This window comes from Toxotes jaculatrix, chromosome 7 (genome assembly GCF_017976425.1).
Source record: "Toxotes jaculatrix isolate fToxJac2 chromosome 7, fToxJac2.pri, whole genome shotgun sequence".
NCBI classification, from domain to species: domain Eukaryota; kingdom Metazoa; phylum Chordata; class Actinopteri; family Toxotidae; genus Toxotes; species Toxotes jaculatrix.
The window spans coordinates 3,111,387-3,134,960 of NC_054400.1; the positions used below are offsets into that span (position 1 = coordinate 3,111,387).

The 23,574-nt window shown below is 40.9% G+C and overlaps 1 protein-coding gene across 3 annotated transcripts in view; it reads right to left on the minus strand.

Moving 5' to 3' along the window:
- Nucleotides 1-3,034: 3,034 nt before the first annotated feature.
- The window catches only part of ypel1 (yippee-like 1), a 29,159-nt gene continuing 8,619 nt past the window's right edge, over nt 3,035-23,574 (minus strand). For all 3 annotated transcript variants that reach the window (XM_041041908.1, XM_041041909.1, XM_041041907.1), the window contains exons 3-5: nt 10,919-10,962; nt 9,677-9,785; nt 3,035-8,564 (exon numbers count right to left, since the gene is read on the minus strand). In XM_041041908.1, coding sequence (XP_040897842.1) covers nt 8,475-8,564; nt 9,677-9,785; nt 10,919-10,962 — 243 coding nt within the window. In that variant the 3' untranslated portion in view covers nt 3,035-8,474. The remainder of the gene's footprint in view (nt 8,565-9,676; nt 9,786-10,918; nt 10,963-23,574) is intronic.

Consider the following 23,574-nt stretch of genomic DNA (forward strand, 5'->3'; position numbering starts at 1 on the left):
TTGTGATGTTCATGAGAAAACGTTGCATGTTGCAGCTTTAAGAGGAAGGCAGGGAGTGTGAGATGAATTAGAGGCTGACAGGCTGCTTTGTGCTTGAAGAGAAGCCAGCCACCTCAAGGACATCAAAAACACGAGGCTGTGTGGGCATCAGCATCACAAGCAAGGAGACTGATAGAAAGCACTGTGCAGAAAAGAATCATCTAAGTACGCACTGCCATAGCAACTCCAGTCCGTACAATGAGCGTACAGTCTGTACTTTAGCAAATGCTTCATGTCTGATCAGCTGTGCTGCAGCAGGTCGATAACCCCTCTGTAAAAAAAATAGCTTAATTTTGTGTTTAGCGATGATCACAGATCTTGAAATGCGTTTTCAGCAATAGATGTTTCACCATGCCGTTCATCGCATTCAGGTTCAGAGCTGTAAAACATGTTTGCAGCCATGAGAGCATAAATCAGTCATGAGAACAGCTGCAGAGCACAGTTAGGGAGCGACACCTTTTAAAGGGTCAGTGCACCAAAAAAACCAACAAACCCCAAAATGTAACTCAAAATGACCGGAAATGAATCAGCACAGAGGTGGGATCTATTGCAGGGCTGTTGCTTTAGGTCGTATCGGTCTTGGTCAAAGAGATGAATGATAATGTATCAGTGTATCTGATAAAATCATACTTTTGACACATACAGTATATAAGCAGTAGAATCGTGTTACAGCTCCCTGTGATCAAAGCAGTGATACTTCTGTGTGTGACTGATTTTTCTTATGTGGTGTTTCTGTTTCTTCCAGTGGCCTCAGGCTGTTTGAGAGTTTGAAGCAAGCAAGAAGCAAACGGGGACTGAGGATGGAAAGATAGACGAGCTAAAGGAAAAGAAGAAACCTACAGGTAAACAGGAACAAGAAGACTTAAGAACTAATCTGAAATTGTAATGAAATAAACACTGTATGTGGTCAGCCAGGGAGATTTATGGCTTCATTTTGGCAAGAAGTGTTTTTAAACTCTACCTGGTTGAAGCTAATGGAATATTAATGGTTTTTATTTGCGTTTCTATTTCTGTTTTCGATTTATTCAATGAGTGATGTTGTGTGAGCTTGCTAACTCCTGAGGCTACCCAGCTCCTTTATTTCACGCACACCTCGTACCTCACGTAAACTCATGCTCTTCTCATGATACAGGAATTAATATTCAACTTTCCTCTTAACTTACAGCCGCTGCAGGTTAAACAGAGTGAGAACACACTGACAAGCTCCTGGGAAATCGGAGGTGAGATTCATTCGTCAACTCGGGGCTTCACACTGTTCAGAGGAGATAAAAGGATAAAGTGGAACGTTTTCATGAGGCAGGTGGAAAATATTTGTTCAATCTTTTGTTTCAGAGTGTTTTTATCTGTATTATAGATGTTGTAAGTGTCGTCAAATTGAGTTTTCTATCTTCCTTACACAATATGAGAGAGTTCTTTTAGTTATCGCCATTACTTCAAAGTTGATATCCACATTTATGGCCCAGATACAACTAAAATCTCATGATTTGTTCTAAAAACCTAACGTGACTGATCATCTGTGAAATACTTCGGGGAAGTACAAAGGCTTCTAACCTAAGTTTATGATGCATTTGTCAAAGAGGAAGTTCTCTGTTTGGTTTGGGAGCTGTGTGCAGCACTAAATCATCTAAATGCAGAACCATTAACCAGGAAAATAAATGGCAGACATGACGTAGTGGAAGAAAAGTTTACAGCAGACAAAATGAAAGCATCACGGCATGATTTTTGATTTTTTTTTTTTTAAATGAAACCAAAGTTAAACATTGCGACTAAAATGCTGTGTTCACCTGTGAGTTTCAGAGCAAATTTGGCTTGGTGGGTTTTGGTTGTTGGTCTCAGGCGATGATTCACCTTGTAACATCAAAGACTAGCTCTTTCTAAAGCTTTTAACTCTGAGCAAACCTCATTTGCGGATGAAGACCGTAAGATGTGATTGAAAGTTCCAGACAAAGCTAGTAAGTGAGCCAGCAAAGATGTTTGTTTTTTTTCCCCTAAGTTCACCAGCAGAGAGAAATCTCTGAAAATGTGTTTTTAGCATCAAGAATCTCTCGATCTCTATTTAATATTGATGCACAGAACTGTTTTAGCATTAAAAAAAGAAAATAACATTTCCCTAAAGATGTTTATTTTATGAATATTTATTGACACCTCAGGTATCATATTGGCACTAAGATAATTTTTAATGCTCAGCCCCAGTCTGTAATTTTAAATCTAAATATAAAAACACAGACTTTGCATAGTTATTTTTGGCATCAATCTAAAACAACAAAACTTCAGTGAGGAGAACGTCTGTCTGCGGTTCAATGAGCGACACCACAGCTGACTCCTGACGTCCACGTCAGTCTTAGAAAGAAAAAAAACACCATCAGTGGAAAAACTCTGCAGGTCTTTCAGTTTTAAACTAATTAGCTGACAGTCTGTTTGCCTGATGCTCTCCGCTCTCTGTCTGAGACTCGCACATCAGTACGAGCAGCCAATGAATTTCATGCTTCAGTAATTGTTTTACATTTAAAGGTCATTTTCTGACACATTTTCTGCCGGGCCTGTAATATTTAATCAGACGTTCGCCCTCTGTGGTAAACCGTCAGAATTTCTTTCATCACCTTTTCACACTTATCACAGTGGCCACAGGCCAGTTCCTCTTTTTCAGCTCTGTGTTCCTGTTTTTAAAACTGTAACATGCTGATACTCTTGTTTTATTTTCACTAAGCGTTTCCACACGTCGTAAAAATATATAACTAGAGTCTTTTTATTTTTGCAATTTAAATGAAGGCAAATAATTTATTTTTTAAAGCATTTTTCAGACTTGTTAACCACATAATCTGCTACATATACACACACATTACAGTCTAACACTTATTACATGTTTATTTATTGAAAAACCTGATTTCTCAAGACTGATAAATATTATTTATGGTCCTTTTAACTCATGAAGGCAGATTTTGTTGTTTTGGAATTGGTATCAAATTCGTTAAATTTACTAGATGATGTCTGATGACAATGCAAACCTTTTCTAAAAAAAAGTGATGTAACGTGCTACGACAGAGATGTGAAATAAAAAACAAAACAGCGGCACTATCGTAAAAATGAGTAACAACTTCACACAATCCACAACTTAATGCCATTGAAAATTTATTGTGATATCTGATAGTTTACATTAGAGTGAAAACAGACATGTGACATGGCTTTACTAAGACAGAATGCAAAGCAATGTAGTCAAATAAAAAGCATATAATATTTTTGTTTTTAAATTTAGGAAAAAAATAATAATAAAACAGGCACGACATATAGCCATTATAAATACAACATGCTTTAGACCTTAAACTGTAGTTTAACAGTTCTAAGAAAAGAACTTGTACAGTCCTTTCCCCTGTATACCCATCTTGCCTTTGATCAACATCCTTTCAGGTATGTTTTAGACAGTAACAGAGCTCAAAAAGTAGGTAGCCAGTGTCACAGTAAAACAAAATAACAATAAAAAGTAAACAGTATTCAGCAGCAAATATCTACATTTTTCATCCAGGCTGCTTTGACGCCGTTAAGTTCAGAGAATCAAAACATTCTACAGAAAGACAATGTCATAGGTGACAGGATTTCTCCTCCTTAAATTTTGGTATAACAGTTAAATCTCCAGGAGACACTCGAACATGACCCCTGGCTTCCTTCCTGCCGTCTGACACATGACACTGACGCATTCGATAGAACCTGGTTCTTATTTGGTACACACCGGCGGTGACACTGGCAACTGCTTTTTGTTGGTTCAACTTAGACTGACTGATCGAAGGGAGAGTATAGAGGCTCTGCAGTTGGGTCACAAATCTCCCAGCAACCACTGCTGGTGTCATGTTGGAGATCCTTTGGAGAAACTGGCTGTGTGTGTGTGTGTAACAACGGGAAAGTGGGACCAGTACGGGTCCACTCAGTGAGGGTTTAAGCAGACATTAATGGTCTGGTAACAAGGCCAGATTACCATCCTAGGCAGCCCCGGGGCAAAGATTTGTTGTTGGGCACCTCCTGGCAACAACTTTGATCAGTGATTAATTGTTTTAAGTCATTTTTTTTAAGGAAAAAATCCAAAAAAATTGACTGATAAAAGCTCTTGGTAGATTAATGTTACCTTGCCCAAGGTTTTCTGTGCGTTGATGACTTTACACGCAGGAGAAAACGAAAGAAATGTGATAAAATACAACTTTAAAACAAAGGGACTCAACATAAACTCAAAACAATTTTGGTTTAAAACCGGATTTGGACGCAGGGTCCCTGAAAAATTTGTGATTAATCAAATTATGTAGATCCAAATCACATGAAGTGAACCTGGGGCTTTGGGGGCTCCCTCGGGGTCTGGGGCCTGCTTGGTAATCTAGCCTTGTCTGGCAAAGTAGATTTGTTTCCAACTTTAGCTACAAATGCTGGTCTATGAGTTTGGGACAAACATCAAAGGTTTTGACGTTGTTATTGTTAATCCAAAAAAAGCTTCATCCCAGTTCAGGGGCAGCAAACTTCGAAGGATACAGCCCTTAAACGTGTGTCCCTTGTAGGACCTGAAGGCCACACCGAGCTTTAACATCCTCCCTAATGGTGCATTCGAGTGCTCCTTGACAACTTCTACAGTCAATAGTTGCACAGTTGTCACAGAATTATAGGCGTTCGAATTTCTGTTCCTAGAATAAAGAAGACAGTCTGAACATCTACGCTTCCATTACTGGGCAGCTCAGTTTGCAGACGAAGATCAGATGGTTGAGATTATTTTGTCAACTGCTGTTTCCAAGGCCAAGAATGAACTTTCAGTCTCAGTAGGTTTCAAGTTTATCAGCAGGAAATGGCAAAGAGACATCATGAAATGACTTCATGAAATGTAAATGCCAGTTTACGAGCACTGATGACCACAGGAACATGAATATCAGTGAGGTCACGTCACATTTCCCGACTTAACGAAGGCCGCTCGAATGCACCATTACAGAGTTGAAATAACACCAGTTAAATCAGAGGCATCAGCAGATTTTCACCTGCGGATTCTTTTTTTTTTTAGTTGCTCTTTAAAATATGGGAGTGTGCAGGGGATTGTGGGACAATGAGTGGTGCAGATTCAAGCCAGAGAAGCCTGAATTTTTGGCTGCATTAGAAGGAATCTTTAAAATAGGACGGGCCTTGTTTGAAATGTCTTGAAATGCAAACCTTTAACGGGTGCAGCCCCCGCAACTGGGATGTAGCAACTTAGGTCAAGTAGCTAACAAGCTAACATTATCAAAACAATCAATCAAATGAAACAGATCAGAGAAATAACAGTTCATTTTCTGTCAACACCAGCACAACAATGAGTACGTTCTCAAGAAATACAATCAGATACTCACAGCCAGCGTTGCAAAAGCTAAGGACCTCCAGTGTGGCTGCCAGAGGGTGCGTTTCATCAGTCTGAAAGCCCTCTATACAGGAGACACTGACTGGTGGTGAAAGGGTTTTGTAAAGGCTCTCCCTGCGACATGGTGGGAGATTCCAGCTCGCCCTCAACATCTACATGGCTCAGCAGAGACCTAAACACCGGCCCTCTAACGGGCTCTCACCACACAAGCTAAATAAACAAGCTAACAGAAAAAAAACAAAACAAAAAATGGGGATAAATCACTTCCAAACAAACTAACCTGGCTCTCGACCTCACAGATCCCGGGGAGAGACAGTGAAACCAAACAGTTGTGAAAGAAAAAAATAAAATGAAATAAACAACAGGATAACAAATAAAAAAAACAACAACAACAACTTCCAAACTAAAGAAAGGAGAAAAAAATAGAAATAAAACTGTTCGAGGAAAAGGAATTTAACATTCACTTTCGTGTGCAGGCATGCATGTGGGCTAACACGCATGCATGCACGCACACGCACACACACACACGCACACACACACACACACACACACAAACAGACACACACAGCCAGAGGTACAGTGAACAAAAGTGCTTCAAGTTGGGGAAGTAAAAGAACTAACCCAGTAGAAATACGTATAAAACCTTAAATATGTTACTTTATGTACAAAAACTGTAACACGGGCCAATATCTCAGCTGTTTATGTCTTTATATTTTCAAGTACGTATCACTGCTGACTATTAAGGGTTTGCATTGTCATTGTTTTTAGGATAAAAGGTCGTGTGATCTGACTGACCTTGCCGGCAAAGTAATCAATCACTGCTGATTTTTTATTTTAAATCTCTCCCATCCCACCCTGCCCCACCTCGACCTGCCGCCGTCCTTTTTATCCTTCCAATAAAAAGTCAAACAACAAGCCCTGGGCCTCCCTCATAGTCCTAACCTCTACCTCTATGCTTTACTCTGAGAAATAATATACTGAATATCCATCTGTTTTTGCACCTTTAAATCTTAACATAGAAAATATATGTGTGTATGTATACCAAGTCTCTGTTGTCCAAAAAAACAGGGCAGAGCTCTATGAGGATTTTAGCGAAGAACCTTATTTTGAGGGCCACTTTGAACCAGAACGGGGGGGGGAAGACACATCGGTTCACATGAAGGTTTTCGGAGTTATGCACTGCACAACAGAAAAAAGAGGGGAGGCCGTTCATGTTTTGAAGAGGCACAAGATTCATACGGCTTAGAGGCAAATCGCACACGCAACCACAATGAGACAATTCATATGGTCTAAGAGAGACAGAGAGACGGATAAGCATAAAGTGCAAAAAACCTACAAGAAGAAATGGCGGGAGATCTGGGACAAAGCAGCAAAGAATCGGAAACTCCTTTCCGTCCCACAAGGGATTTAAAATCAAGCCAAAACTGAGAGGAAAAGCAGGATTTGTCGACATCATTTAAATAAAATCAGTCCAAATGATCAGAAAGCTGCTAAACACACTACAGTCCTAACAGAGACGATGAAACCCTCAAACTGTTCCAGCTCACTTTCCATTTTCTCTCCGTCTCCAACAACCCGTCGTTCATCTGTGAGAAGGCCATTAAAAAAAAAAGGAAAAAAAAAAAGACGAGAGCGAAAACAAACTTTTTGCCTCTAAACTGAGATGAACCGAAGGCCTCCGCAAAGTGCAAACGAAGTAGCGTCGTTCAAGTATGCCACTGTGTAATGCGTGACCACACACAGTGCATATATACACAGTCATATGCATATATACATATGTGCAGGACAGCAAATATATATATATATAGAATCCATGTTCCAATATCTACGTACTACGAACATTTTCATAGTATTTATGGATATGTAATCATAGTAGGTGTATATATATTCATATGTAGTTGTGTCTCTTGTTATTTCATTACTAGACAATGGAATAATACAGTCTGCCATAATGCTTTATGACAAGTGGACGCTGACGTCAGGTTCCCCAGTCTAGAAACTATATCTGCTCCTTTTCATGTTTCTTTCACTTATGGTACTGCTGCAAAATGGGACCAGCCACAATCGCACTTAGCCAAACACTACAAATATATCCCATAAACGTATGTAAGTATATATATCCATTTATGTCAAACAAATACTAGGTGCTGCTTTCAATGCTTTTTGAGTGCTGAGAAGTACCAGAAGGGGGGAAAAAAAACTGAAATTCACAAGAAAGAAAAAAGATAAAAACAGAAAAAAATATATTAGGTATAAAATCCCACACTACTGCAATACCATCCTTTGCCACTTTCTTTTTTTAAAGTCAAAAAAAGAAAAAGAAAAGCAAGATGCTGCTACATATTTGTAACTACAATAAACTCCCTTTCCCCTCCGCTCCTCACCCGTCCCTGATTGCTCATTTGGACATTAGCAAAGAAAAGCATGCTCAGCTACAGGCAGAGATACGACAAGCCAAAAAACAAATAAACAAAACATGACAGACGTGACAGGGAAATAAAATGCTAACCAGTAACATCCATCTGCCATCAAACCAAAACCTTACCAAACCCAGAAGTTAAAACTATAGCAAATAACATTAAAATAACTGAAGTCATCAAAGTCATCCGTCTCGCTGGATGGGCGAAATAAGGAAAACAAAGAAATGTCTTTTCAGTGAAGTCTATCTCCTTTCGCACAGTGGTCGCCATATCACCACAATCACTTGTAAGCGTGGTTCGGTGGGAGGGGGGAGGCAGGGTGAGAGTGAGTGGGCGGGGGTCAAACCCAGAAGCTCCGGCGCTGCGAAGGGGAGCACGCAATCTTTACGACAGGACTCCTGTGATTTTTCAAGAGTTGCTCCACTTCCTAGTTGCCGTTTTTTTTATATCATTTGTTCTGTTCAGTTTCACGATGAGCAGGTGGGTGTGCGCACGTGAAGGAGACAAGCGGGTGGAGGTTCGTGGAGGGGTACTTTTCTTTTTTTAAATGGGTCAGAGAGGAGGGGTCGGAGAGGGGCGGGGTGGTCGATGGTCGTCGCTCCACGCAGTTCAATAAAGAGCATTCCAAGGTCAGAGAAAGAAAGAGAGCGGCCGGAGCATCACTCCCATCCGTTGTCCTTGATCATGTGAGCCAGCTCGATGATGAACTTTCCCTCTTTGTACTTTTGACTGCTTTCAAATGCGTGCTCCTGTTTAAACAAACAAAAAAAAGAGATGAGAGAAAAACTTAAGTTACAAGGCCAACATTTGCTCCCGTTTCTCCGAACCTGACTGATTCTGATTCAATATTCTCTGATTACAGTTTTCAAAGATACCAGGAATATCAGGCTGAATCTTGGTGATATTTGACTAAAATTATCACAAGGCTTTTAGAAAATGTCCATTTAGAGCTGATAAGCTTTAATAATCAGAATTTTTTATATTTATTATCACCATCAGACAGGAAACAGAGGCGTGTTCAGCTCTGCAGTCGCGTATGTTCTACTTACTCCTAACGTGAGAGACCTCTGAGGCTCTCCTGTGTTTCAGAGCATTTCAGTAAAATTAAATGATGTTTTTTTAATTTTATCTTTTACTAAAAATCCAAAAGGGCCTCATTATTATTGGGGAAAAGTAGGATGTTAGAGATGCAGCGAAAATTGGCTTAGTTTAGTTTCTCATGAAGAGCTGTATGATTTCCAGCATGTGTCCCAGCCTTGCTGAGCGTCAGGAGAATCAGGAAGTCGACCAGCGTCTGTGTTTTTGGATTATTTTCCCAGCCTGCTTTGCCTTGTAAACCAGATCTGCTTTGCTTTGCTTTGCTTGCGGGGCCTTTCTGAGAACCTCTAATTGTTTTTGTCACTGAAGGAGCAGCTTTAAGTGAGTCCCTGTCTTATACTTTGTTCAGTTATTTTACACCCTTCTATAGTCGTTTCAGACAATTACCAGGACAGGCCTCTTCAAAATGGTCTGACATTTAATCACTGTAGACTCTCAGAGGTACCAGTCTGGCTGTCTGCAGCCAACCTTTCGGCACTGTAATTATCTTGCACGCTAGGAGACCACAGAGTGCTCAATCTCAGAGCCTAAATACAAACCTGAGCAAAAAAAAAACTGTCACCATGGCTTTAACAAGCAATGCTTTAATGAGAGCAATCCTGTTTTTTTTTTTTACCTGTAACTGCATAATTTGTCCCTCTGGAAGCCAAGTAACCACATAGCTGTGCAACAATACAGCGGCAGGTGTAAGCGGTGCATCACGAAACATTAAGGCGACGAGGTAAAAGGGCTCAGGTGAAAGTTTAAGGAGCGACTGACTTACATATTTCCAGCCCAGGGTGGTTTTACAGTTTTCACAGTAGATATCAGCCACGGCGTGTAAACCTGTGAGGAGTACCCGCTCCTCAGCCGGGCCGCAGCCGACATTCACACTGTAGGGAAGACAGGCAGCGGAGAAAAGGTCACAGAGGTCAAGGAGAGCAGTGGAAGAAGAGCTCAGATCTTTTACTTCAAGTAGAAGCAGCAAGATGTCATCAGCTTTTCAAAGTAAATGTAAAAGAATTTATTCCACTCCCTCCCAGCAAACACTGCTGCTGATTAGCTTTTGAGTGGCGTTTTAATTAAAGGACATGCCACAGACGAATAAACTCACTGTTGTGCAGATGAAACAATCATTATGTGTAACAAAGCCACATGCAGACGCCTGCAAAACTTTAATTTTTCCACCAAATGCAGCTGTTTTTATGTTAAACACCGTAAAAAAAAATGTTCACTGGGTTTCAGGTGCTTTCACATTGGGCACAAATGGAATGAGTCATTTTGACTCCAGAGCCTGTAGAGTTCTTCTTTTCTTCAATTTATTCTGGCAGGTGAGAACAATGTAATTCAGCACAAAGCAGTTGCACCGTGACACCTGAAAATGTCTCGGGCCTCTAGAGGAGGGAAAAACCTCTGTGTGGTTCATTAAGACTGAGAACCAAGACCCCAAAAAACAACCAACTGAGAAATAAACCACTGAAAGTTATTCAATGGTTTAAAGGCCTGGGTGTTACCCTGCAGTTTCCGCAGCACAGGCTGAAACAGTAACAAACAAATAAAATTAATCGGCAGCTATTTTGATAATCGATCAATCATTTAAGTCTTTTTTTCCCCACAGTAAAAATACCAAAATATTCTCTGATCGCAGCCTCTTGTTCAAATTTTAATTTTTTTTTACATCATTGTAAAGTGACTATCTTTGGATTTTTGGACACAGACTTGTGTGACTCTGCACACACGTAGATTGATTTTTAGCTGTAATTTAGCTATACATGTGCCTGCATCCCTTTTTTTTTGGCTGCTGTGTGTTGGAGAAACCACAGAAAAGTACAACAACAGTAAATAAGCGTGAAAGCAGAGCAGCAGGGTTTGGAATAATGGGGAGAACTGAACTTTGTTTTTGGACGCATACAAACGCATCCAGTGTGAACATGGTTTATCACTTGTTAATTATACTGTATGAAAAAAAGTTTCCACTCTGGTCAAAACAGACGAGGTGAATTGCGGGTGTGAGGCTCATACTTACACTGAATTGAACAGATAGGCTCTTCCTTGACTGCCTTGAAATGACTGAAATGAGAAAGAGAGAGAAAGAAAGAGAAAATCATGTAAGTTGACAATAAGGTGCTGAGTACAAGAATGTCAGCGACTGATGCCCTGGGGTGCTTTTCTTCCAGTAACTGCTGCGCATACTTGTTCTTCCACCTTGTCAAGGTTCCCACACACAAGCTTGGCTGGAGGTTAGAAATAAAATGAGCCTCAGAGAAGTGCTGGAGTCTGAGCACATAAACGTCAGGGAGCGAGTCTATCATCACCACGTCAACCTTAATGACAAGAGAAACTGTCTGAGAGCTGTTTCTCAGAGAGCTGAAGTCCTCTCATTTCCTTCTTACAAATTCTTACATCAGACCAGAAAAAAACAGAAATTCAAACATCAAATTGCCCAGAAAAGCTTAACTTTAGGCAAAATATTTATTATTTAGAAACTCTCCAAATACAGGGCGAAAATTATGAGATGAAAGTGTTATGAATAAAATGCCATTACATTACATAAAATCTCGATAAAAATCTAATAAGAGTCACATTTTTCCTCCTCGTTTTTCCTGCTGCAAACTTAAAATGTCAAGCGTCCCTGTTGATGTGCAGTGTTAGAGATAGTGTATCGAGATATTTAGTGTATCTGCAGAACAACCAAGCAGCTTTTACAGCGTCAGCTAGCTGTAAAAGCTATCTGAGCTTTATGAATGAAATCTCCATTCAAGCACAGCCGACGCACAGCTGATTACAATACCGAGCCCTGATTTCATGTTTCAGAACATCCCTTTCACTCGCTGAAAACCTGATCGCTCAAATGCATGGAGCAATAATTCATGTTAAAGATACCCTGTGGAGTTTTCTTATAAACAAACACTGCAGTGTTTGCATTCTCACCAAAACGCAGTGTGTGTGTCCTTCAGGCACTGAAAATTTGTTTAATGCATTTTAATGTCTCTGCCCATCTACGCAGAGAAGGGTGTTATTGGTAACTACGGCTTGCTTTTGGGAGGTGAACTCGTTATTTATGCTTTTAACAGCCTTTAACGAACACTATTTCCCATAAGCACTAGATGTCAGTGGCTAGCCTGGAAGTGACGTCAGGGCTTCAGGTCTTTTTTTTTTTGCAAAAAGCTGCAAATGTCTTACTGAACAGTTTGATTCCAAAATGAAAAATATTCCCACAGTTTTAAAAAAGCTACTACTGTATAATTTACTGTGTAATACTTGTCGAAAATAAGGATGTTTGGAAGTTTTTCGTGCTTTTCCAAACTAAACCTGAAGAATGTCAATTTATTATGAACCTCATGTGAACACAACAAATGCTGACCAAAGAACTTTAAAGAGATATAAAAAGCACAGTTACTTATATAGTTGTGATGAATATAGACGGTTAAATAAAACCCTGCTGCCTCTGAGTCTACACATGATGTTACTGTACATTAATGTAAACAGAGAGCAGTAAAGCCGTCACAGTGGGTGACAGCAGAGCCTGCCAGGCTTCTCTCCTCCGGCCCCGTCATCCTCGGCCGGCAGACAGGCCCCAATCCGCTTTGCTTTTTCCATTGCAAATGAATGTGGCAGATAAGTTTGTGGCTGCGGTTGAGAGCACTGAGCTAATGCTACCTAATAGGAGCACCAGCTGCCTCCTCCGCTGACCACAGCCACCATCACCACCACCACCACCACCGCTGAGGCTCAGAGCATGACTTCTAACCGCTGTTAACATTTGTCAAAACTGGAAAAGTTTTATTTCAGATCACAGGAGTTTGGCTTGAAACTGATTCAAGAGCAACACATTTATGAAAAAAAGAGGGTTATTATTCTTCTCTCTGCTCCGTCCGCTTGTCGCTGTAGGTGTTGATGTCTTACTGTTAAATCCTCAAGTTCGTTGTTTGTGTTTAAAGTGAAATCTACACACACACACACACACACAGTCCAGAGCAACAAGACATGTGACCTTTAGCTCAAGAGGGAACTAGGTCGGTCCCCACGGAGCCGACAACAAGTCCTCTCCACAGTGTTTAGGCCAGCAAGGGGCGGGGGGGTCTACTCCATGTGACAAGAGCTGGGTGTCATATCTGTGCTTCACTGTGGCTCAGCCATCAACTTAACCACTGGCAAAAAGGGACGGCTCCGTCTCTCACTGCCCTTATCTGTTTTCCACAGTCTATTTTTACTTTGGCTGCGTTTTTCTCTCGGGCCGAGCTGCTGTGAGCTCCGCTGTAGATAACTCGACTACAAAAACATCGGGAGCAGGAGGATGCTTGTCACACAGCCCCTTCAGAAAGCAACAGCAAAGTCCTACAAGATCAGTTAAAAAATAAATTTTTTTTTTGAATGCAAAGACAGTCTGACAGCTTTAAGAGCTGCGATAAAACCTCCAGACTCACAACAATCCTATTAGACAGGCCAACAGGATTCTGCAAAGGATTGTTTCCAAAATGTAAGAATGCAACCAGAATCAGATTCAGGCTGGAAATCTTTTTTTTTTTTTTTTTGCTGCTGCTTAGTAAAAAATGAGCAAACTGGAGTGTGGTTACCAAGCTCGTTCTCCTAAGCTGCTGCAATTGCACTTGTTTTAAAAGGCTTGTGCCTTATAAATGAATTCTACAAAGCAAATCTCAAAATCCCTGAATCCTCTTGACCACACGGGACTGACGGGAACAATACCTCACACAGAGAAATCCGCTCCTTCAGCCAAACTCACAAAACCACAAATCCACCCCAAGAGGCAAAAAGGCTTCGACTGCAGACAAACTGCATTAGATTTCACCAAAATTCACTGGAAGGATTTTGTTTTGGTCTTTTATTTTCGAACACAATAAATCAAACCAAGTTCTGAAATAAAGATTAACTGGAAGCTATTAACAAACCTGCTGAGGTTGACTTCTACCATCTGTCTCAACAGATGTCGACTGTTGTAGGTGAGGGTTCAACTGCAACTTAAATGTATCCTGTTAAGCCCAAAAGCTCTATTTAAATTCAGTTTAAGGCCAGTATTTATAAGGATTACACGTCTGATATCAACAATCTTACATTAGGCAGGTATTGGTACATGTTTACTGATGTAAACAAATCTTTAATAGCATCAGGGAACAGCAATAACTTGGATCTAGTTGTTGTTTAGTGTTTGTCCTTATTTAGAGACAACACATATGGCTTTTAACGAACTGCATGTCCATATTAAAAGTCACGCCAATCAAACTTTTGTTCTTTAAAACGGGAAAAAGTGCCCTAAAACAAACTGTCAGATGATGTTAATGCTTGCAAGTTGCAAACATGGGAATCTTAGTAATCTCTACCTAGCCGGGAAAGTCAGGGTAACATCACGACAAAGTCAATAAAATTCATCGTGGGCAGAACATGGATGTGTGTATCACATTTCCTGACAATCCATCAAATAGTTGTTAAGATTTTTCACTGTGGACTAAAGTGCTGGACTGAGTGAGCAACACTTCCATCCCTACTGCGAGTGTGGCATCTAAACAGTTTAATAAAACCTTGCTGACCTAGAACACGCTTGGTTTAATTATGATGTTAAAAAAAAAAGGAGCGAGAACAGCAATGTTAAATTGACTGTTCTGTCACGGTCACCCCCGTCACACGTAAGCCATCAGAGTCTTGGCACACTTCCAGTTACAGGAGGGAGGGAGAAAAAAAAAAGAGCAAAAGAAATGAGTCCGTTAATGGTGAGAAATGAAAAGTGTGATCAATCCATTAGAGGAGCTTCCATCAGCCTGATGGGTGGGACGAAGCCAAGGTGCTGAATAAAACACTCGGCCTCCTCCTCAGTATTCAGGCTGCATCCTCCCGCTCAGAGACCACGTTCACGCTGCGGGCCTTCACGCTCGGCTCGCGACCGCTGCTCACACTGATATCTGATTTCAGGATGATGCTGGTATCAGCTCCAAGATGTAACCCATCTCTGATAAAAACAGGAACTGACAGCGATGTTGAAGAGATGCGGCGTGCACAGGATGACAATAACAACAGATGTCAGGTCTGATTTTGTGCCTGTGTTTCTTGTTTTCAGGATGTTTTGGGTGAAGGTATCCAGTCCCTGATTATGTTTTCCTGTCGCCGTTTCGTCTTGTTGCCCTTCAGGCTAACGGAACCTCATCTGGATGACCGTTTGCTAACAGCAGCTGCACAATCACAGGTTAGGAACAGTAACTCGGGACAACAGGCCTGTAAAACTTTGGATTTCTCCAAAGTGCTAGAATTATTTCTAGGGCCAAGGAACATTTTCTTAGCAAACAACATTATTTTGAGGGGTTCCATGTTCCATGTCAATGTTAGCGGCTAACGTTAGCGGCTCTGTCCTGCTTTTTATTTGGTTCAGAGAAGTTTACGCTGCAGCCAAAGCCGTTACCTGAGATAACGTTTCCAAACTAATCGGCTCATCCTAGTATTCAAATGCTTTATAAAGAAACAATTATAATTTGGTTCTAATCAGAGGTAAAACAGAGTGATCAGTTGGTACATTTCCAGTTATTTCTAAATGCTAAGCTAGCATGAACTTTATGAGACTTTATGTGGGCTACACACTCATAAATGTCTACAAACAAACATACTTTTAAGTATAAATGAAGAACATGTTTTCCTGTAATTGGTACCAAACTTCATGGTTCTTTCCAGGAAACCTTCGAGAAATTATTAGGAAATGATGATGAAAGTTGCAGCAGTAAGTACATGCATCACTGCTGACAGACTGTACAGCCTGAGTAACATCCAGCACTGTAAGTAGGTTTGTCAGGGAGGTTTACTGCAAAAAGAAAACTTCACCATCTCCTTTCAGGCCTGCAGCAATGAACTGTCTTTTTTCCCCAGCAGCTTCCCATATTTAGTTTATTGGTTGAAGGCAGGAGAAGAAGAGGTGGGGGGGAGGGGCACTGTGCCTGCCATACTTCCTTCTGGCCCGTGTGCTCAGGTTAATCCTCTCTTTCGGGCTGCTCCATCTGCATCCTTGCTCGCTGGCTGGCATGCCTCGAAGACTCGGCCCATAAGCTCGGGGAGGGGAAGCAGTTTTTTTTTTTTTTTTTTTTTTTTTTTTTTTAAAATACCTGGCTAAGGAGATTTCCAGCACTCAAACTGCAACTGTGGGGAGAAATATGCCAGAGCCTGCAGAGCTCCTCCAACACCTCCTTTTGTTGTTAGCATGACTGGGTAACTAGCATCTCCTTTTCCTGTTCTGCGCACAGTGAAGAAACTTCCCAGAAACATGGTAGCGGAGCATTGGCACATGATAAAATTTCATATGGGACGAAAATCAAACGTGGACGGGGCAAGCGGCGCTTGGCAGCGTGTAGTGGAAAACACCAGACTACGGTGTCATCTTCTCCTAAGTAACATAATCGGCTTAGAAAGGTTGATGCTGAGGACCGGTGATGCTGCCATGGACTACTGAACACACAAATGCCAAAGACGTGGGGCAGAGAATGGAGAGCTTATTCACAGATCTGTGAACAGTATGGCCAAAGTCAATATCAAGATGTTAATGAGAACAATTTTCAGATATCGGTCAACATGTCAAATATTAGTAAACCACCATATCATTGTAACACTACAGACGGCTTCCTGCACTTGTAAGAAGTCACAGATTTTGAAGGAAGTCCTTTTAAAAGTTAATTTTTTTAAAGTCACATTTCTTTCAACAGTTTTAAAGCTTCATGTGTATGTGGGCGATGGGAACTGCAACTGTGAACTGCATTTCCCCTGAGGGTGCATGAGAAAAGCACAGGTATGCTCTATTATATGTGATTATCTGAAAATCTTTCTTTATCAAGTACTTCACTGTTGAAGGTCTAGTTACTGAAAGCTTGGCTTTATGATTAAATACTTGCATTGTAAGTGTGTTGAATAACATTTGTCCATTAGTCCTTTAAACCTGTGTTACTGTATCCTCACGAATAACAGCACGAGTAACAACATACATCTCTGCAACATGTTTCCGGTGTGAGGAGAAAGGACAGGAGAAAGACAGACTGTCAGTGGAGGCTCCCTTAATGAAATCCAATTATTATTAAAGTGGATTGTTTAGAATAATGAGGTCATTTGTCGAGAGTCACCTTATGGCACTGGACCAGTAAACAAGGCAACACAACCCAGTCAACAGTTCACTCATTTAAAGCAGCAGCTGCAGAGCTTTTACTGTCGAGAAACTCTTCCTTCACTGATGGCCAAAGCCGGGGGTTCTCTTTTGGTTTTCCTGCTCCCCAGTGGAGGTCAGAGGTGAAAGGTCAAGAGATGAGAAGTCAGTTACAAGCAGAAACTGGCGTGGACTTGTTCAAAGGCACTTTGATGAGGGTGGCTTCTCGCTGATAGACAGGTTTAAAGCCTCAGTTATCAAGTTAAATAACAGACTTTCAAACTTTCACTGTGTGTTGGCCTGTACAGTAGGCATTCCACTAATATCTGAGGGAAAATCTGTCCAAGGCGTCCAAACAGATGTGTTTATGTTTGGTGAACCCAAGTCGGCATTTTAAAGCCAAACACCTGCGCAACCGAGACGCAATGAGACATAAGAGAAAAAAAAAAAAAACAGAGGAACTGCACTGGGCTGAGACATTTGCCAAAACTTCCAGAGCAGATTACACACAAAAACACGTAGGGACGGTTCCTCTAGAGCCGTGATTTCCACACTGGTGAACAGTTGTGGTGACAGCCATGGAGAAGTTTGTCTCCTGCTCAGCTGAATCAGACAGCTTGTAATGACTACATGATGCCGTAAACAAATTCCTCATTAAATATATGGCTTTTTTCTGTGGCTTACAAAGTGATGTGTAAATGTTTGTTAATTTGTTTTTTTTAATCTGTCGCACACTTCTATCAGGGAGGCGTCTGACTGGTCCCAAATTCATTCTGCCAGAGTCATGAAGAACTAGCTTCAGCATCAAGAAGAACAAGGAGACCTGCAGCAGATGGTCTGACCCCACAGATCCATGATCTCAGCATCATGGAGTCAGTCTGGGATTACATGAAGAGACAGAGGACACTGAGACAGACTAAATCCACAGAGGAACTGTGTCAAGTTCTCCAAGATGTTTAGAACAACTGAGCTTATGCTGCTTTAAAGACAAAGGGTAAGTAAAGTAAAAACTGTTCATGGCATCAGTTCTGAAAATATCCTCACTTAGCTTTTAAAGCTTTTGCACAGAGCTGCAGCATCCCTGCTCTTTCTCCTACAGGGTTTATATTTCATATAAATCATTTTTGATATAATTTTTTCCTGACGTTGGCTCGGGGAGTCTTTATTTAACTCGAGTACTGACTGGAAAGGATTGACAGTACATTTGTTTAAAGTTAACTGCGAATGTGGACTAAAATTAAAGATGAATACCAGGTGACTGCAATCAAAATGTGGACAAACCTTCAGAAAACGTTTAACGCCATCAACATTAAAGTCACATGTTTTTTTAGCAAAAGGAAAGTATGACTTTAATCTGCAGTCATTGTTTCTTCCATCTAAATGAACAGCAGGAAAAAGACTAAACTTAATGGCAAATTTTTAATATATATGAGAGGAGTTTAATTTATGCTTATGTGAATAGGCACCACAGACCAAACTAGGCCAATGTCGCTGACTATTTCAGCACTCGGGGAAACTCCCTGAGAGGCGGCTACTGTGCAGCAATAAATCTAACTCATTTGCATTTTCCCAGTTTGAAGCTTTCTGGTGCTACTGGTTCTCCAGCATTCCTGCTCCAGCGTCAGCTCTGAGGAACCTCTGCAAACAAGGTGGAGTGACTCAAATAAAATTACCGCACAAACATAACACCCCTTCACATTTTCAGCCTTTCCCACGCTGACCTCAGGAGCACTGACGCCTGTGAACACGAATATGTTGCTCTGATCTCATCTCATTATTTGTCACTTAGGAGGCAACAGTCAGTCGGTACCTCCAGAGGTAAAGAAGCCTGGGTTTGTGTTTTGAAGGTCATGATTTTCTCCACCTGTGATGCAATAGTTGAAATTTATTTTCAGATGTTTCCCATATCAGAGAATCAAGTCTTGCAGTGTCCGTTTAAGCCTCTAAAGCTGCAGTTAAATGGCCCAAAAAAATCAAGCTTCTTTTGAAAGACATTTCTATGCAAAGCCATGTTTTGACTTTTCTCCACTTCAGCCAGACATTTGTAGCATCCAACGGTTCATCAGAGGCTCACAGGCCAGTCAACTGTACAGTAAGTATTCCCAAGTCTAACCCAGTGCTGTCTATTTTTTCGGCCTCGAGTCCCGAGTCCCCCCAGCTGCCTCCGAAACCTTCCAGAAAAACCTCATTTACAAGCTGACACTTCAACAACTGACCTCTGTTTGGTTTTTTGGCACCGGCTAAATTGTGGATGTTCAGCTGACTTCACTGTGCTGCATCACAGCCAACAATTTGTAAAAGCATTTCCTCTGTTCCCCACTACATGCTCTTCTTTTCATACCAGGCCATGTGGAATCACAGTGAGGTGAAAATGGTGCGCTGACGTACAACGGTGGAGCTCTGGTCTCAGAAGAAAAAGTGGAAAAAAAAACAGCATCCGACTATTCACCGTTCAGTCTCGAGTTTGGTCTCAAGATGCCTTCATCACTTGGCTTCTCTTTCAGACGTTTAATACTCTGGAAGAGTCTGATGAAGGTTGGTACTGTGATGCACAATAAGCTGCCGCTTCAATATAAACAAGTAGTCACTGATAAGTATGTTAAAGATTCCCTATGGAGTCGACTAACAGCACCATGATGCAAAGTTTTGTTTGAGAGGGTCTTTTTTGTTTGTTTGTTTGTTTTGCTCGCCCATGAGGACATAGGTGCACGTGTGGAAGCACGCGGGTGACGTGATACACATTCCTCCCGATGGTTTCACACTGTCCCACTGATTTACACGTGGCGGTAACATGTCAAGAAACACACAGATGTGCCAAAAAATGTCATCACGAAGAAGAATGCAGGTAGGTAAACTAAGAGCAACTGTATTTGTATGACCTGCGTTTTATAAATTAAGTTCCACTGTTATTAAACAGCAAAGTGAAACGAGAAAAAAATTATTTAAATTCTATAACCAACACTTCACAGCTTTAAATTCAACGTCCTGTTTCCTCTGTATTTCACATCTCTCTGTCTTTGTTATTGGCTTTAACAATGTTCGATGGAATTTATTTTTCACTAAAATTTAAACTTTTTAATAATTGTACAGCTGTGTTTTTCCCATACGTACATTTCATTCATCACGATATTAAAGTGTTGCCGCCTCGCTTATTTTCTGTATCCACTTCAAATTTGCTGCAGCGACAATCTAATTTCCCGCACAGGAGACAGTAAAACCTCACTGCATCCAAAACCCGGCTTCATCATGAAACAATTCATTTTTGCCTTTTCACAGTTTTTGCTGTGTGATTGTAAATCCACGTATCTGACACGGCTCTCGACAGGTTAAGTGAGGTTCAGATAAATGAGGATAGTCCCTCTCCGTGGCCAAAGGCATATCAGCGTGATTTACGAAGGTCTTAAACAATTAAAACCCTGTGAAATCCTTCTGCAGACTTCACAACTCCAAAATTACCATCTTGAGGCCTCTGATCCTGCTGAAAGGAACAACACAGTCTGGTGATAGAGCTGTTTACAGACCTCGCCTTCCCGCTTGCACTGACAAGCTGTGAGCTTCCAAGTCTCCGAGCCACGGGAGGCAAATGAATTTCGACATGGAGATGGCGAGTGTGCAGATTGATCATCTTTGCCATTTGAATAATCAGCTTAGTGCGTGGCGAAAGTGCAACGCACAGGGAGCACACTGTCACTGTCTTATTATAACACATAAAGGTCACCGCTTCAGTCGCCAGAACTCTGGTTCATCTGATAGTTTATAAACTTTACTCACTCTTTGCTCACCACCTGTCGATTTACGCTCAGCATTAAAGCAGAGGCAGCTTTGCATGTCTGTGGCTTCAAATGTCAGCGTGGGCTGACTGGACAATGGGACCTTCAATGCCCAGAAATCCTGTAACAGACTGACACGCTTGTGCTTCGCAGCAAAAGAAACCAGAGGATGTAACAGTGCTGAGTCCAGCTCGCTCTCAGCTGTTTGTATTTCACTCAGGTTTACAGTCGTCACTCTCAGCAGGCAGATAAATGACCAGACCTGGCAGGACAATTACATTTTGGGCAAATGGGCTGAATCTTCAGTGTCCTACCGTGTGATCTGACTGTAAAATGAGTTTCTCTGTTGTTTCTGGCTGTGCTAGAACTGATAATTCAGGACAGGATGTGGGAGAATTTATTTGCTGAAAGACACAAACCTATCAATAATCATTTTATGATGGCGGAACTGGCCTGGAAGTTAAAAATGAGGCGCTTCAGGTCCAAACTGGTCGACATTTGAGAAGGGCTCTACTGCAGCTTCATACTGCAGGAAGTGTGTGATCATGGAGGATCCTTCTGTAATATCTACTAAATAAAAGTAGAATTAATGCTTGTTTCCATCAGTTACCTTTGTGTGAAGATATTCAAGAAGTCTTGACAAGGTTACATAGTTAACGATTGAAAGATGACTCGATCAAAAATAATTGTTGACTATTTCGATGATTAATGGTTTTCTTCGTTTTATTAGCTCTTTTTTGGCTTCCTTCTTAAATGTGAGGATTTAAAGTTTTTACAGGGAAAAATACGACGACTTTTTAAACTCAGAGCTCAGAGTCAAGGTTTGTTCATGCATATTTAAGACATTTTCTTTGAAATATTAGTTTTTAAGAAGACCTCTTTTAAATTCAGACCAGCACTGCCAGACACTTTCTGACATTTATAATAAACTGTCATCTGGATTCACTTCAGGTCACAGTCTCGCGGAGATGAATTTCCCTGACAACAGTCTGACAGAAACACTGCATTAAACAACTGACACGTTTTATTTCTATGAAACCAGAAGAGCAGAAAGTTTACACTGTTTATGCTCAGCGGGAGCGGATGATTGCTGCAGATGATGATGATAATAATTTGGCTAAAGGTTAAGTTCAGGGGGAGAAGTGCAGCCTTGGGAACATCCGTCACATCAATCTAGGGACGACAAAAAAAAGTGACTTATTAGCTCTGAGTCAAAATACTGGTAATGTTTGTACTCAGAAATCAGCTATTTTGATAATGAATTACGTTATTTTCCAGTAAAAACAGTATGTTTAAATGATAACTGTCATCTGACACACAATCAGCAATCATTTTAGGTGATTTGCACAACAAAAATACTTATATATATTTTTTAGTTTCAGCCTCTCTTATATGACTATTATGTCACTATAAACAAATGTTTTTGCCCTTATTTTCTGAAATTTCCAGACTAAAAAAAGAATCAGTTAAATACAAACAAAAACATTTCAGAGCAGAGTTCACAGAAAAAATGTGGGCAGTGAGGCACATCTGAAGCCTGATGGCCTTCATTTTTCATCTCAATATTTTGAAAGTTAGTCAGAGGTTACCGGGGATGTTCAGTGAGACAAGGGAGTGCATTCAGTTTTGACTTTTTTTTTTTTTTTTTTTTGAAACTCAAAAAAAGCAACAGCAACAAAAATAGCCAAGGCAGGAACATTTTAAAAGACTGACCAGCTCTTCTGTGCACCACAGAAACATCATCAGCTGTGGCTGTCATCTAAACCTCTGAGAATTTACCGGCAGAAATAAAATACAGATGCAAAGGCAGACAGGTACACAAGCTTCAGAGATGCAATAAGGCAGGTGAGCATCAAACAAGACGACGTCGCTGTCAAACTCAAGTGCCATTTGCTAAAAGTAATACGAGAGGACAGCACTCAATCACTGCTGAGTCCCAGCTGAGGGAGAATTCACAGTTTAGCTGAGCTGATTTATTCTTTTAGAAATATTACGAGGTCACTGTCAAGTTTTATCATCACGGGTCACAATGTAAAAAGATGAGAACAAGACAGCCATTTTAAGATCCACATGAGTCTGCAAATTAATCCGTGATTTGAAAAATGAAAAACTGGATGAAACTGCAAAAAATCCCACAAAACAGCTGAGCTTTGTTCTAACCTGAGAAACTCAAGCGCTAAATGTTGCTTATGTTTCTCAAGTACCTTTCACACTGGACAAAAAACCCCCACTAACATGTGTTATTTATCAGCTCCACCCCTGGTCAGCAGTGATGGAAACACGACACCCGGGTGGACACACTAATTTTCGCCCATTTTCGGGTATCGAAGTTCCGGACTTTGCTGCATGAAATAACCAGGAACTTTTACTGTTTTTTTTACAGTGTATGGGAACGACGTGCATCTGTGACTTCTTCATATGCAGCACTGCAAGATTCAACAGTGGCCAGACAGCGAGGTGAGTAAATAACTGTCAGCGGCACATTTACTGTAATGTTCAGTCTCATCAAACTCATTTCCAACGGCACCAGGAAGGTGCTCTTAACAAATAAGCTGAAGGACGGAGTTGAAGGATGTTGTCACTGCAGCGATGTGCAACCATTAGTGATGGCAAGTAGTCAAACATAAACAGGAGCAGTGTTTTCTTTGCTGAATAGCCCACGGGCTAGTTGCTAGCTAGCAGTTTGTTCAGGTTAATTCAACTGCCTGTTCTCATCCCACAACATGTCTGGAAGCAGACAGTATGGCTAAAAACAGTCTGCTGTGACACGGTAACCTACATTCACTA